We start from the raw sequence: 14,822 nt of genomic DNA on the forward strand, positions 1-14,822 counted from the left end.
TTTGCGGTGATGGTTTTTCTTGCCAGTGCATCATCTGAGCATGCTCTGACAGGAAGGGAGAGGACCAGAAGGTGGGGTGTTGGCATGAGGACCCCCGGGAGCTGGAGGAGGCCAGTGATGAGCCACACAGGAAAGCTCTGCCTGAGGTTTTAGGGGATCAACACGTAACACCCCACTCTTCTCCCCCAGGAGCTGAGGAGGTGACAGGATTTATGCAGGTGGGACACAAGTATCACCGAGAGAAACCAGATTAGGGGCTGGTGAGGAAGGTGAAGGGATTGAGAAAAAACAAAACAAAAACAGACACAGGCAACAGTATGGCATCACCAGAGGGAGAGGGGAGGCAGGTGGTGGCGGTGGAAGGAGACCCGGCTTGGGCGGCCTGCGCCCGAGGCAGCGTGCAGATGTGTTGAGCTGTACACTGGAAACGTGTATCATTTTATTAACCAATGTCACCCCAATATATTCAGTTACAAAATTAATAACTTCAGTTTTGAAATTCTTGTCAGAGATCCACGTAGAACGCAATCTAGTCCAGGTGTTGGCACACTGGCCTACAGGACAACTTGGGCTCGCTGCGTGTATTTAAAAAGTTATTTTAATTAAATATAAGTAACAAAATTCACCATCCGAATCAAAATGAGAGGAGGAGGAGAAGGAGGGGGCAGTAGCAGGTGCTATTGCTTTTTTTGGTTTGTTAATACTTTTCCATGTATTTATTTACTTATATATTTTTTGTTAACCCTCACCCGAGGGTATTTTCCATTGATTTTGGAGAGAGGGAAAGAGAAATATGGATGTGAGAGAAACATCGATTGGTTGCCTCCTGCACGCGCCCCAGCCAGGGCCCGGGCCGGGGAGGAGCCTGCAACTGAGTACGTGCCCTTGAAGGACCCAGGACCCTTCAGTGGGCAGGTGGACATGCTACCCATTGGCCACTCCGGCCAGGGCAGCTGCCATTGCGTTTTAACAGCGGGATCGCCTGCGCCTGTGCACATGCCGCCCCTCCTCGCACCCACAGCCGTCCTGCAGGTCGTCCACCCGGAACTAAGATGCGTGTGCAGAGCTCACCACGCACCTGATGACCTGCATGTCTACGACATAAACCAGAGATGCCCCCGAGAACTCCCCATTTCTCCTTTAAAAGGGAGCAAACGGGGTGCCCACAGGAAGGCCATGGACATTTAGGCCCATAGGGGAGCTGGCTGACGGCCCGCGGGCGTGGCTCAGAGGTTGAGCATCAACCTATGAACCAAGAGGTCACGGTTCAAGTCCCGGTCCAGGCCAGGTTGCGGGCTCCATCCCCTTTCCCTCTTCCTTCCTCTTTAAAGTTGTTAAAAAATTATATAAACATTTAAAAAATAAAAACAAGTTGGTGGTACAGATTCGAATCCCACCCAGCTTCTTCTAACTAAACCACAGACCCGGCCCGCGCCCCGCGCACTCGCCGCCGCCACCCTCGCCTCCTCCTCCTCAGGCCGCGGCTCTCAGTCTGGGGTCCCGTCACGCTCTCTGGGGTCCCGTCATGCTCTCTGGGGTCCAGACCGAGGATGGAAAGGATGCTGGGAGCAGCCCAGACCACCGCTCGCATCTCCACCGCAGAAACCCAGGAGCAAGGCGCAAGGCCGGCATTTATGCTGCTGCCTGCAATGGAGGTGCTAGAGCCCAGCTGGGGCAGAGGGCAGGGCAGGCCTCGGAGGAGTGCCGCCAGCCTGCGGGGCCCCCTGCCCCAGGATAAAATGGAGATAACAGCACTCATATGGGAAGGCTGGGGGGCGGGGGGACAGAAGAAATGTCTCCTGGTACAGCTTTCCACACTTGGCTCTGGTTTATGTGGTTACTGAACTGCACAACAAAAGACAAGAAACTTCCGGTTTGAAGGTGGGAGGAACTGAGGTCTGGAAGGTCCAAGTGCACCCCATCCGGGCAAAAGGGCGCTTCAGCCGCTGAAATCAGATTCCGAGTTGCAACTCCACCCAGGAGGGAGGTCAAGTACCTGAAGCCACTGTCCTGGGAAAACTTGGGATTCAAAGTAAAAAACTCAAGGCACTGCACATCATAGGTTCTCAATTCTCGCACTGAGAACCACTGCCCATGAAAGCAGGTGCGGCTTCAGTGCCCCAGCCACTTCCTTCTTTGTTGCTTAGGTTTGTCACCAACAACCCCCAAGCCTGCAGGGTTTTCTCCCACAAGGTGAAGTAGCAGGGATGCAGCCAGAAACAGGCGTTAAAATTCAATCCCCTCCCTGGCTCCCCCCCCACACAAAAACAAACTACAAGCAAGTACATTTCTTTATTTAAAGTATCTTTCTCTTATGGGAAAAAAATGTTCCCTTAAAGCACATTTAAAGGTGCTCCTCACCTCTTGTAAAATAATTCCATTTAGCGTAGCAAAACTAAAAGGCTGTTTCTCTTCACACATTATTCTGCTCTCGAAAACCAGTCCAGAACTGCTGTAAACGGACTTTCAACCCCATCACGCCCAACTTGGCTCTCTTGGTTGCACAACTACAGATATGAATTTAAAAGTTAAGGAATGTCAAGTCATGAGTTCAGGTACAGCTCACCAGTGAGGCAAGGTTGGCTGACACAGGGCAGCTGTCATCTGCTCCAACGCTGATGACCTGGTACCAAAGATCCAGTGCCAAGGACTCAGTAGCCTCCAGTTTGTTTCTCTTGAAGACTTACCTAAACATTCACTACTTTGGTTCCTGATTCTACAATAAATCAACGATAAAGGCTGGCCCAGAGGCAGTGCAATCTAGCAGCAGCTCTCAGCACTACTGACAGCTGACAGCCTTCATGTACTCTCACCAGGAGACCTCATATTCTGAACACAGATATCCCCTCGAAATAAACATTAATACTTTGTTCTGAAACCTAAGGACACAAAACACAAAATAGAATCAGTTTTTCCTTCTCTTCTGGTGGTCCAATATATTCCTTCCATATGAAACCTGACTTTCCAGATGGCAGGAATTCTATGTGCAAATCTCCAGCACAAAACTACTCAGAACATGTGACTTCTACTTGAAAAGCTCTTCACAATATGACGTCCAAGGTGCACAGAAGGCCCCAGTGATCGCTGGGAAACCGGCCACACTCCAGTTTCTCCAGCCCAAGGAGGTCCAAACTCTGGGGAATGATGTGGTCGCCTCCCGCCGCCGCTCGGAAAAATATCCGATCAAAGCGATGCTTACAGGTGGCACGGATGCCAAGGTTAGAGTTCATCTGTGTATCCCACGTGTACTGGCAGTGCTTAGGTTTGCCCAAAAACTCCCAGACATCCGAGATGTTGCTGGGTAAACCACCGCATTTGGTAACCTGAAAAGACAGAAAACTCTGTAAGATTCCAGTGTTTTCCCCCTAAATTAAAAAGGTGCCTTTGGAAATATTAAAAGTCTGCAAGTAACAGGATTACTTCTATTATAGTCTAAAATATGTTTTTCTCTGGCTCTATTTTTGTTCATCAGTTTGTTGTTTATTATATATATAAATGTAGAAGATGCCATTTATATGATCCAATGATGTCAACTGCCTTCAGTTTTATTTGAAATTTACTAACAATATTAAGTCTTCCTTTTTTCCACTCACACTTGTGTTTTTATACATTATTATAAATTATACGTAAAATTTACCATTTAAAAATATACATTTATCAACGGCATTAAGTAAACCCACATAATTGTGCAGCCAGGCCTTTTTGGCTCATTTTTAATCAGGTTGTCTTTTTTGAAGAGTTTCTAACATTTTAATGCAGATCAGCATGTCCGGTTCATTCCAGCTTCAGAGCCAAACCTGGGACAGGCACTGCTTCAGCTTCTCCTTCTGCCGTGGCCAAGATAAAAGGTACCGGCTGCTTGGACTTTGGACTTCACACTATGCTTGTTTTTCTTGATCCTGACATATGTGGCACCCTTTGGCCTGGCTGTGGGCAGCAAATCCTTGATTTCCTCAATTTTGTGAGGCACGCAGCCAGCACAGTAAGTGGCAAGAAGCGAAGAGGATGAAAAAATAATAATCAGGTTCTTACTGTTGGCTTTTCCTTGTAAGAGTTCTTTATATATTCTGAACACGAACTGCTTGTGGGATATATGATTTGCAAGTATTTCCCCCCATTCCATAGGTCGCCTTTTCACTCCACTGATGCACACAGTTTATTTTCATGACATCCGCCTCCTCTGTTTATTCTGTGTCGTCTGAGCTGTTGGTGTCATACCCAAGAAGTCACTCCCAATCCAGGGCCATGAAGCTTCCCTATGCTCTTGCTCTGATTTTAGGTCTTTGGTCCACGCTGAAGAACTCTGATATGGGATGTAAAGACCCAACTTCATATTCTTGCATGTGGTATCAGTTTCAAACACTACTTGTTGAAAAGCGCGGTTTAAAAGTCACTCAACCAGACACCCAGAAACCGCTGCCATAAACAAGTCAATCTGCGAGCAGCCGACAGAAAGGCCCGTTCTTAACGGCTGTGCCCGTGCCGACACCGCGCCCAGGAGGCTGAGCCGCCTCCTTCCTGGGAAACTGCCTTCCCCGGGGCAGAGTCCTGACCGCTCTCCTTCCCTGCTCAGTCGTCCTGCCCCTGGAGCTGTGGCAGGGACCTGAGCAGAATCTCCATCTCCATCGGCTCTCAGTCTGACGGGGCTGGGCCACAGCGGCGAAGGCAGGTTCTGGGTCTATAAGGGCCCTGGAAACCTCACGTCTCAACGGAACGAAGGAAAGAGAGACATCGTTCAGACCTGGACACGTGGTGCCAGGAAAGGGGACAACCATGACGCTCCACTCTTTGTTCTCCTCACCTCGCACCTAGACCCACGTTGAACGTGACTTTCCTAAGCTCCCTCACCGGCTTCCCGCGAGCCCTCGTTCCCCACTGCCCTGCGTGTCTCACACGCCCCGTCTCCCCGGCACACAGCAGGCCGCCTGCCTCTGCTGCCGCCATGCTGGCCAGGGCACAGCTGAGTCACTATTGCTGGGCTTTCACCGACAAGGGCAAGCGCCCCTTTACCAGCGTTATTCACAAGGAACCGGAATCAGCTTCCACGCCAACAGCCCGCCCGAAGCAGTGAACGGCCGTGTCACTCACCTCGTGATCCCTTAAATTTGTGTCTCCTGCAAATATGACGGTGGCTGACTCGGGAGCCTCCTGCATCTTCTTCAGAACCATTTTAAACTGATTCGCGCGTTCCTTCGCGTGCCCCCGGGTGCTCTCCAGGTGGGAAGTCATGAGGCACAGCTCGTTTCCCGACACGCTCGCCTGACACGGGACCAAGAGCACAGCTGTTACGTCAGCCCCGATGCTGGCCTCTGACCCCAGAATCAGCAGATCAGCCCACTGACTGGCACACCCGCGGAAGCGAAGGGAATATTAACAAATTCTTAGGAAAGAATTCCTTTCACATTCTTAGGAAAACATCTAACAAATCAAGGATTTTATTTTTACAAGTTTTTGTCTATGTTTGAAATTTATATAAAAACTTAACTCATAAAGTTCTTTATGACTAATAGAAGAATCTCTAAGTGAGGAGCAAATTCTTTCTAAAGAAACAGTAAGAAGAAAAAAAAAGGACAACACCATGGAACTATGAAGAAGAAACTATTCTTTTTTTAAAAAGCCGTTGATTTTTAACAATTACTCACATGCACACACAAAAGGTTTCTCATCATTTGTGTATTTGGAAAAGGGATAATCTCTTGGCTTTTCAATTTCACTCTTGATTTCTTCAACATTATGGCTGTGAAATACCCGTCGTCCTGACCTTCAAAAGTTTGTAGAAAAGAATTTCAGTTGAGAAGACAAGAGTGTAACAGGTTCCCCTACGGAAGATTTTACAGCAAACAAGTACAGACACTCAAATGGATCTCAATCTTAAAACTATTATTTCAAAATAGTTGAAGATGGCCAACCATGCCCCATGTTTACCTGCCCCCTCCCACAATGTCACAGGAGTATGGACGAAATATAAAAATAAACATGACTTCACATAGGTGCCAAAACAGTTAATGGTGCCAACAGGAAACAAATGTACTTCTCACTCGGAAGCCCCGGGGATTATGATAAATGAACAGAAAATACAGAAGGTGGAAAGCTGCACGAAGAACAGGACAGAAGGGGCAGGGAGGGAGGCTCCAACAGTTCAATAAAAACAAGCGAGTAGATGGAGGAGTGGTGACTGGTTTATTGGAACAAAGGATCCAAAGAAGAGAAAGGAAGATAAGGAAGGAAAAAGGAGAAAAGAAGGAAAAGAGACTGGAAGGGAAGGAAGAGGTGGGTGGAAGGCTAGAGAGGTGGCGGGGGCCGGAGAGGGACAGAGAGAGGGACGAATTTTCCAGAACTGAAGGTCACAAACCTCCAGACTGAAAGTTCCTTCCAAGTGTTCAGAATGTATGAGAAAAAAACCCAAAAAACAAAAACCACCAAAGAACACCAGGATGGAAAAGAAGACGCTCAAGGCTTAGGGAGAGGGGAGGCCAGGAATTAGTACGGCTTCAAACTTATAATCAACAATGGAAACCGGGCAACACTGATCAATACCTTTCTACCCAGAAATCTATGTGTAGCCAAACAATCAACCAATTCTGGGGACGAATCACAGGGATTCAGAAACCCCCCTCCCCACACACTCTTTCTTAGAAAGTGATTACAGAATCTGCGCCAATAACATGCGGAAGTACAGCGGGGAGGAGGCAGGCACCGGTTCAGAAAACAAGAAATCCAAGCCAGGAGCGAGAAAAAGAATCCCCAGGAGGCAGGAAAGCCGCCCCACAGACAGAGCAGGAAAGAGACGGCGGCCCAGCGGGAGCCCTCTCCTTAGCAGTCTGGGCTAGACAGCAAGCCAGGAGCAAACCTCGTCCTGTGGACAAGGGAACGGCAACGGAGACGGGGTTGAGCCAAAGTGGTAAACACAAAACAGGTGGAAAATAAAGAGACCATCTTATTTAGAGTAAAAAGCTAGAAAAAAGTACTTCTGAAAAAGCATAACCACGTGAAGCTAATATAGCATGTGAATTGTAACTGAAAAATTAAGAATTTGGAAAAAAGCGTAACTATAATGCAATTATCACTTAAAATTTTTAATGACTTAATGTCCCCAAATAGCTACTCACTGTCTCAAATTTTGACAATTTACATTTTCCTGCGATATCATTCATTTCAACCACTTTCTCACTTCAAAGCTTTATAAAATGTTCTCCTATAGTTCTCTCAGTATTTTGTGTCTGGCTTGTTTTGCTTAAACTTATTGTGTTTGTACTTTTTATTTTTGCCTAAGCTCCAATAGGCTAACTGATTTATTTCTTTCATTGACACATTTTTTGAAGAAAAAGACAAGGTAAATGACAGGAAAGCTGTTACCTGTAATAATTTCATAACTACTTGCTCTCTTCTTTAGCAAGCTGTAATATGGGGGAATAACTTCCTGCAGAAATATCACATCCGGGCTGTACCTATTTGAAAACATCAGTTTATGGTGAACAGCAGGTCTGTACCATTTCATTTGCAGAACCTAGATTAGGAAATACCACAACATAAAAGCAACACAAAACTGACCGTCGCAGACACCCAATATTCCATGTTCATGCTGCTCTCTGGTAACTATAAAATGAGAGATCTGTGCTATTTCACACATAACACTGCAAAGACTAATTTTAAAAAACATATACGTGACACCACACTGTAAAATTAATGAGAATCATTGACAACAGGAAGCAGTAATCTGAGAGGCACCACAGTCCTGCACCCCGCGGGACACTTCATGGGTGATCACCCCTTTCCGCCCTCGTCCTCTGGAAACAATGATCCCTGACGAAGAAAACAGCCCCGGAGGGCGACGTGGCTCACCAGTGACCCCACAGGTGACGGCGGCGTGACAGACTCAGAGCTGTCTGGTAATTCTCGTAGCGATGATTACATACATGGTCAGTAAGTCAAAGAGCACGAGAAGGCTTCTAACAAAAACCTGTGTTCCTGCCCCTCCCCTCCCTCCACCCTGGGAGCTGGACCTGAATTCCAGTCTCAGCGGCTGCCTCCTGCCCCACGACCGCCCCCTCCCACAGGCGGGCAAGCACTCACAGCGCGAGGGAGGCACACACCCCTTGAGCCCGCTCCCACAGGTTGTTCAGATCCAGCCCGTCCACGTTCCAGGAGACGAGAGAGAACATGCTGCCGTCTTCCTGCTGGGGGGGTCCAGCTGAGCCGCTTCTAGAGCCGACGGGGTCAGGCGCTTCCTCATTGGTTAGGTCCACACTGGCAAGATCAGAGTGAAACACAACTTGGCAAATCGCCCACAAACAGCTTAATTGAAAAAGTGCTTCGTCACAGTTAAAGGCATTTTCCAGACTCCAAAGTCCCTGCCAGCAGAGCAAAAGTCACGACTGAGGGAGTGACTTTTCCTGTTACAGACTCTTCCTGTTATCCGGACGCTTGCTCCTTACAGTTAAGAGTGAACGCAGGGCCCTTCCATGGCATGACTTTATAAACGAGGCCCCCATGTCAGACCAAGACCTTTCCAAACGTATTTGGGTTCTTGTTTCTAAAAGTGCAGAACTGAGCCCTGGCCGGTGTGGCTCAGCGGGCTGGGCGTCGTGCCCTGCACCAAGGCTGCTGCTTCGACACCAGGTCTCACACAGGTGTTTCTCTCTCCCCGCCCCCTTCCTTTTTCTCTCTAAAAATCAATAAAAAATCTTTTCTCTCTTGTTTTTTAAATTAAAGGCCTATTCAGATTTTGCCAACGGTGCTACTAGATCCTACTCCAGGACCTGGCACGTTTCTCTCGGTCTCCTTTAACCCAGAATCGTCCTCCAGTCCTTGCCTCTCGTGACCTGGGTGTGGGGAAGCACACGGGCCCGGGAGTTTGTAGAATGTGCCTCCTTAGGGCCTGATGTTTTCTGAGGATCAGATTCGGATTATGCACTTTTGGGGGGAACGACACGGAGGTGCTAGAGTGTCTTCCTCAGTGGGTTTCGTCCCCAGCACTGGCCATGCTGCCTCTGACCGCCTGGTCTTGGCTGGGGTGATGTCTACCCCACTGCTCCCCGCCCAGTGCCGACTCACCCGTGGGGAGCCTTTGGTGGGCAGGCCTTTGGGACTATGCCACCCCGTGTCTCTCCCCCACCGCTGGTTTCAGCAGCCCCGGTGATTTCTGTCCGAAATCATTACCGCCCGGTGGTTCCCACGGGTGCTTTTTTCTAAGTCCATCAGCCTCTCCATTCACATCTGCTCTTAGGGCAACCGTGCTTCCCCGGATGCGTCTTTCATTCTGCAGGTGAAGCCGGGCGGTCAGAGTTCACAGGCGGGGGTGCGTTCGGCAGAAAACCACTGGTTGCCGCGGAGGGTAAACAACAAAGAGCCCAGCGACGAGCATGGACCCAGGAACCAGAGGTCACCGGTTCATTGCGGGTCAGGGCGCAGGCCCGGGTGGTGCGCTTGACCCCCAGCAGCGGGCGTGCGGGAGGCAGCTGATCGAGGGTGTTTCTCTCTCTTTGAAAATCAATAAAAACCATGAAGAACAAACTAAAAACAGTCAATACAAGTTACCATGTTTCCATGGAGGCGTTTGCCTCACCCATTCGTTTGGAACCTCTCGCTGGCATGTTTCCTGAACTTGGGAGTGAGGAACAGTCCAGAGGGGGCCTCCCGGACCCCCCTCCACCGGGGCTCCACCCAGCTCCGCCCGCCCCGCCGCCCACTCACCAGGACACCGGCGCTGGCGGGGACGCGGGGCGGCGCGGGAGGGCGCCCTCCTCCGCTCGCGGCTCGAAGTAGGCGTTCAGCGCCCTCTGAAAAGACAGGCACAGGGTGGGCTCCTGCGCACGGCCCTGCACCCCCTCCCGGGCCCTGTACCCCTCCGCGCCGCACTCTCTCCGGGCCCTGTATCCCCCCCCGGCCCTGCACCCGCTCCCGGGCCCTGCACCCACCCCAGCCCTGCACCCTCTCCGGGCCCTGCATCCCCCCCGGCCCTGCACCCGCTCCCGGGCCCTGCACCCCCCCCAGCCCTGCACCCCCTCCCGGGCCCTGTACCCCCCCCGGCCCTGCCCCCCCTCCCGGGCCCTGTACCCCCCCCGGTCCTGCACCCCCTCCCGGGCCCTGTACCCCTCCGCGCCGCACCCTCTCCGGGCCCTGTATCCCCCCCGGCCCTGCACCCGCTCCCGGGCCCTGTACCCCCCCCCGGTCCTGCACCCCCTCCCGGGCCCTGTACCCCTCCGCGCCGCACCCTCTCCGGGCCCTGCATCCCCCCCGGCCCTGCACCCGCTCCCGGGCCCTGCACCCCCCCCAGCCCTGCACCCTCTCCGGGCCCTGTACCCCCCCGGCCCTGCCCCCCCTCCCGGGCCCTGTACCCCCCCCGGCCCTGCACCCCCTCCCGGGCCCTGTACCCCTCCGCGCCGCACTCTCTCCGGGCCCTGTATACCCCCCGGCCCTGTACCCCCCCCCGCGCCGCACCCTCTCCGGGCCCTGTATCCCCCCCGGCCCTGCACCCGCTCCCGGGCCCTGCACCCCCCCCCCAGCCCTGCACCCTCTCCGGGCCCTGCATCCCCCCCGGCCCTGCACCCGCTCCCGGGCCCTGCACCCCCCCCCAGCCCTGCACCCTCTCCGGGCCCTGTACCCCCCCCAGCCCTGCACCCCCTCCCGGGCCCTGTACCCCCCCCGGCCCTGCCCCCCCTCCCGGGCCCTGTACCCCCCCCGGCCCTGCACCCCGAGCCGGCGCGCACCTCCACTTCCCAAGCCCTGTACCCCCAGGCCCTGTACCCCCCGGGTCCTGCACACACACACACACACACACACACACACACACCCCGGGCCCTGCACCCCGGGCCGGCGCGCACCTCCACCTCCCAGGCGTTCTCCGCCAGGTAGCGCCGCGCCACATCGACATGGCAGCCGGCGACGGAGGCGAAGTCCGCACACAGCAGGCGCTTCTTTCCCGCGGGGTCCCCGTCGTCCGGCCCCGCATCCGGGCTGCGCTTCTGCTCCATCGCCGCGGCTCCTCACCGCCGCCCGCCGCCGCGCCCACCGCCCGGCGGGGGAAGGGGCGGCCCTCGGAGGCAGCGGCGGCTGCGCAGTGGAGGCAGGAACGGCCGGCGCAGGGGAGGGCGTCACCGCGCATGCGCGCGCGGTCTACGGGGCGCGGAACGTCAGTGCGCGAGCGCGGGAGGAGCCCCGCGGACGGATGGCGACCCGTGCGCGTCCTCTGCGTCCTTGTGCGTTTGCCAGCGCCTGGCTGCCCGGCGCCTCCAAGGTCCAGTGTTTCTCGGCGCCCGGAAGCCCGCGGACGTGTCACGATGAGCCTGACCCAGAACCTGCGGGAGGTGATGAAGGCCATCAGCGGGGTCCCCGGCTTTGACAAAGTTTTGGAAAAGGTATTGGAGGCGCAGCCGCGGGTGGTGATGCCGGGAGAGGGGCACCGCGCTCATCTCGCCCGGTCCTGTCGCTGCGCCCGCAGCTCAGCGTAGCGATCGCGGTGCCTTAACGGAGCGCCGTTGGGCGCCAGGTCTAGGGCGCAGGGGAGCTCAAGTGATGGTTCGTGACTGAGTATGGTTGTCGTTCGTGGAGACCGCACTGCGCGGCTCCAGAGCCGGAAAGGACGGTTGCGCGACCCTTCCGGGAGCGCCCGCAGCCCGCGGGTATCGGTGCCAGGAGCTGCGGCGGGGGCAGCAAACTCAGGTGCTAAGCGGAGGGTTTGCACCTAAAATGAGCTTATTGCATAACTTTATTAACTCTAGTAACTCCTTGAATTACGGAATTTCTTCGTTTGTTTTTAAAATTGTTTTAAACCATTGGTTACTAAGTAATTTTAAAAATGACCCTGTGCAAAATCTAGGGAACATCCAAATTAAACCTCTAATGGACTAGCAGATCCCAGGGGCCAGCTGGCTTCGCTGGTGCAGAATTTCCCAGGAGACAGGAAGAGGTGCCAGGCCGCTGTGCATAACACGGAATGTTGATTTCTGCCAGGAGTGGAAACTAGCCAAGACTACAATTGTTTTTCCCTGTATGTTCCTTTTTCTTTAAAGTTTCCGTAAGGGTTAACTTCTGTCCGAGAGAGATGGGTAAGATTGACTTTCTGGGGCACCTTTTTTGGGGTGACTCAGGTTAGTCCAGCCTTTCCTTTTGCATTCAGGTGACGCTGGTCTCCGCGGCTCCTGGGAAGGTGACCTGTGAGCTGAGAGTCGAGGAGGAGCACACCAACAAGCTGGGCACGCTCCATGGGGGGCTGACGGCCACCCTGGTGGACAGCATCTCGACCATGGCCCTGCTCTGCACGGAGAGGGCCCTGCCGGGCGTCAGCGTGGACATGAACATCACGTAGGTAGCCGCGCTGCGCTGATGGGAGATTTGCCCAACAGTGTTCTCGGCCTTGAGTCTAGAAGTAAAGGAACTAATTTCCAGGTCCAGTGTGTACCAGTAGTAAAGGAAGGGACCTAAACATTTGAAAAAGCAGCCCTAGCAGGTTTGGCTCAGTGGAGAGAGTGTCGGACGACCGACTGAGGGGGTTCTGGGTTCGATTCCTGTCTAGGGCATATACCGCCATTGCAGGCTCAATCCCTGGGCCGTATGGGGGGGAGCCAATAGATGTGTCTCTCTCACATGGATGTTTCTCTCTCTGTCTCTCCCTCTCCCTTCCACTCTCTCTAAAAAAAAGGAAAATACCCTCGGGTGAGATTAACAACAACAAAATTTTTGAAAAAGCGAACATTCGGCCCCTAACACAGATGCTGGTGGGAAAACCACCACAGACTCATGGCTTCTGTTTCACAGTCCTGACGGGTGTTCAGGACACGTACAGGTTGAAGGGAACACAGAAAAAATGGAGACACCTCCATAGAGACAAGGTGACCACAGATAGGGTGTCTCCGAGGCGCACAGACAGGCTCTGCGGGTTTGCCTGCCCGGTGTGCGAGCAGCACCCGAGGGCAGGCTGCCACTCCCTGGGGAGCGTGCCCGCAGGGGTCACACGTTCCCAAATGTACCCGACTCAGCTCCAGCGCTAACCAGCGAGGCTGCCCCGTCCTGCCCAACGGAAGTGCAGGGGCCAGGGGTGGAGTTTCCAGACAATTGCTTTTGCCTCCAAACTAACAGATGATTTTTTCCCCAGGGGACTGGCAGGGGTTAGTGTGGGAAAGCCAGTGTCACGGGACTTGAGGGCGATGGAAATGTAGTTATTAGGCGTGTAAGCAATCCAAGTCTTTTTATCAGGCCAGCGCGGCGTTCCGTCCCTTTTCACTATGGAAAGACCCTAACGTGAGGGTGCAGTAAGCAGATCCAGGGTGAGAGGCACGTGTTCTTTTGAGATGAAGATTACGGAGATGTCTGCCTCTCGTGCCAACGGCTCTGCCTTCAGAGTCCGGATCAGAGGCCTGGTTCTGGGCAAATCTTCTACCGTAAGACCAGGCTGCTTTCACAGCCATGGCGAGTTTCTGGTGAGACGGTCTTGGCCTTTCAGAGTCTATGTTGACAAAAGTTTTGGCCTGAGCTTCAAATACTGGTGACTTCCTGCCCCCCTGGCACAGCTCAGTGGTTGAGCGTCGACCTATGAACCAGGTTATGGTTCGGTTCACAGGCCTGGGTTGCAGGCTCGCTCCCCAGTGGGGGCAGTGCAGGAGGCAGCTGATCAATGGTTCTCTAATCATTCATGTTTCTCTCCCCGTCTCCCTTCCTCTCAAATCAGTAAAAACATTTTTTTAAGTGAGTCCCTTGAACAGAAACTAGGACATAGTCTCGAAGATACACTATAGATATTTCAAAAATAAATGACAATTTGTGAGTACAGGTGGGTTGGAAGTGTCTCTTAAAATAATATGTACACACAATTCATCACCAGGACTGTAAGGGCCTTGTATTAATTCTAGCCCTTATATAGTCATCTTAGAGTTGAGTAAATGCTTAACAGCGATATGACACGATATAGACACCAAGTGATACTTCACTTAGCAAGTTCTGCAGAAACCTTCCACCGGCTCCCAGCCCATTTGAAGTGGGAAACAATGAAAAAGGGGCGGTGGAGGCAGAGACCCTTCCTCTCTTTATGGGAAAAGCAGCCAGTGTGGGTGAGGACCAGCCACTCACATTGAAGGACAGGCTACTTTCCTCCTAGAAATAGTTCAGCACAGGAAGGCCCTTCTGCGTGCACACGGCTTTCCCTTTAAGAACTGCTGTTAACTGTATGCCAACTTGCTTCCTTTCCAGGTACATGTCACCGGCGAAAATAGGCGAAGTGGTGGTGATCACAGCACAGATCCTGAAGCAAGGGAGGACGCTGGCCTTCGCCTCCGTGGACCTGACCAACAAGACGACGGGGAAGCTGGTGGCTCAGGGCAGACACACCAAGCACCTGGGGAGCTGAGGACAGAGGCCTCCCCCACCCGGCGGGGTGGAGTGGGACAACTTCATGGACCTCCCTAATAAATCTGCGCAACCAGCAGCAGCGAGAAATAGTGTTTTTAGGGGAAAGAGCAGAGACCATGTGGGATAGTGGGTGGCTCCTTTTTTTCTTTCTTTCTTAAATTACAAGCCTCTTCAGTGTTAGCTTCTAACCATATGTATGCTACTGGGATGAAAAGTTCTTAGCTCAGTGTTTTGAAAATGTCGGCAAAGAAATGAACAGGGCCACTTTGAGATAGGATTGCCTTAAAACTGACTTCTAATATTAATCTAAAGGAGAAACAGAAATTAATGGTTAATCCTTCTCAGCTTTAAAATGCCATCTTACATTTCATTTTTTAATTTCAGTTTCAAGATTATGGAATTTCAGCCCTGGCCCGGTAGCTCCTTTAGTTAGAGCATTGTTTCAACACGACAAGGTTGTGGGTTCGATTCCAGTCAGG

General features: G+C 52.6%; 2 protein-coding genes across 4 annotated transcripts; one reads left to right on the plus strand and one right to left on the minus strand.

The window, feature by feature from the left end:
- Positions 1–2,273: 2,273 nt before the first annotated feature.
- On the minus strand, positions 2,274–11,380 carry TDP2 (tyrosyl-DNA phosphodiesterase 2). 3 transcript variants are annotated; one of them, XM_059673925.1, is made up of 7 exons: positions 10,824–11,070; positions 9,694–9,779; positions 8,074–8,247; positions 7,357–7,448; positions 5,643–5,761; positions 5,089–5,259; positions 2,274–3,323 (listed from the first exon to the last, which is right to left on the minus strand). In XM_059673925.1, the coding sequence occupies exons 1-7, from the start codon at positions 10,971–10,973 to the stop codon at positions 3,042–3,044; spliced, it is 1,074 nt and encodes a 357-aa protein (XP_059529908.1). In that variant the 5' UTR covers positions 10,974–11,070; the 3' UTR covers positions 2,274–3,041. The 3 variants fall into 3 exon arrangements, with proteins under 3 accessions (XP_059529908.1, XP_059529910.1, XP_059529909.1); XM_059673926.1 differs by lacking the exon at positions 2,274–3,323 and adding an exon at positions 3,685–4,303 and having other exon boundaries at positions 10,824–11,380; XM_059673927.1 differs by lacking the exon at positions 8,074–8,247.
- On the plus strand, positions 11,280–14,341 carry ACOT13 (acyl-CoA thioesterase 13). Its single transcript, XM_059675090.1, has 3 exons — positions 11,280–11,357; positions 12,119–12,303; positions 14,185–14,341. The coding sequence occupies exons 1-3, from the start codon at positions 11,280–11,282 to the stop codon at positions 14,339–14,341; spliced, it is 420 nt and encodes a 139-aa protein (XP_059531073.1).
- Positions 14,342–14,822: the final 481 nt, after the last annotated feature.

This window comes from Myotis daubentonii, chromosome 18 (assembly GCF_963259705.1).
Source record: "Myotis daubentonii chromosome 18, mMyoDau2.1, whole genome shotgun sequence".
In the NCBI taxonomy this organism is placed as follows: domain Eukaryota; kingdom Metazoa; phylum Chordata; class Mammalia; order Chiroptera; family Vespertilionidae; genus Myotis; species Myotis daubentonii.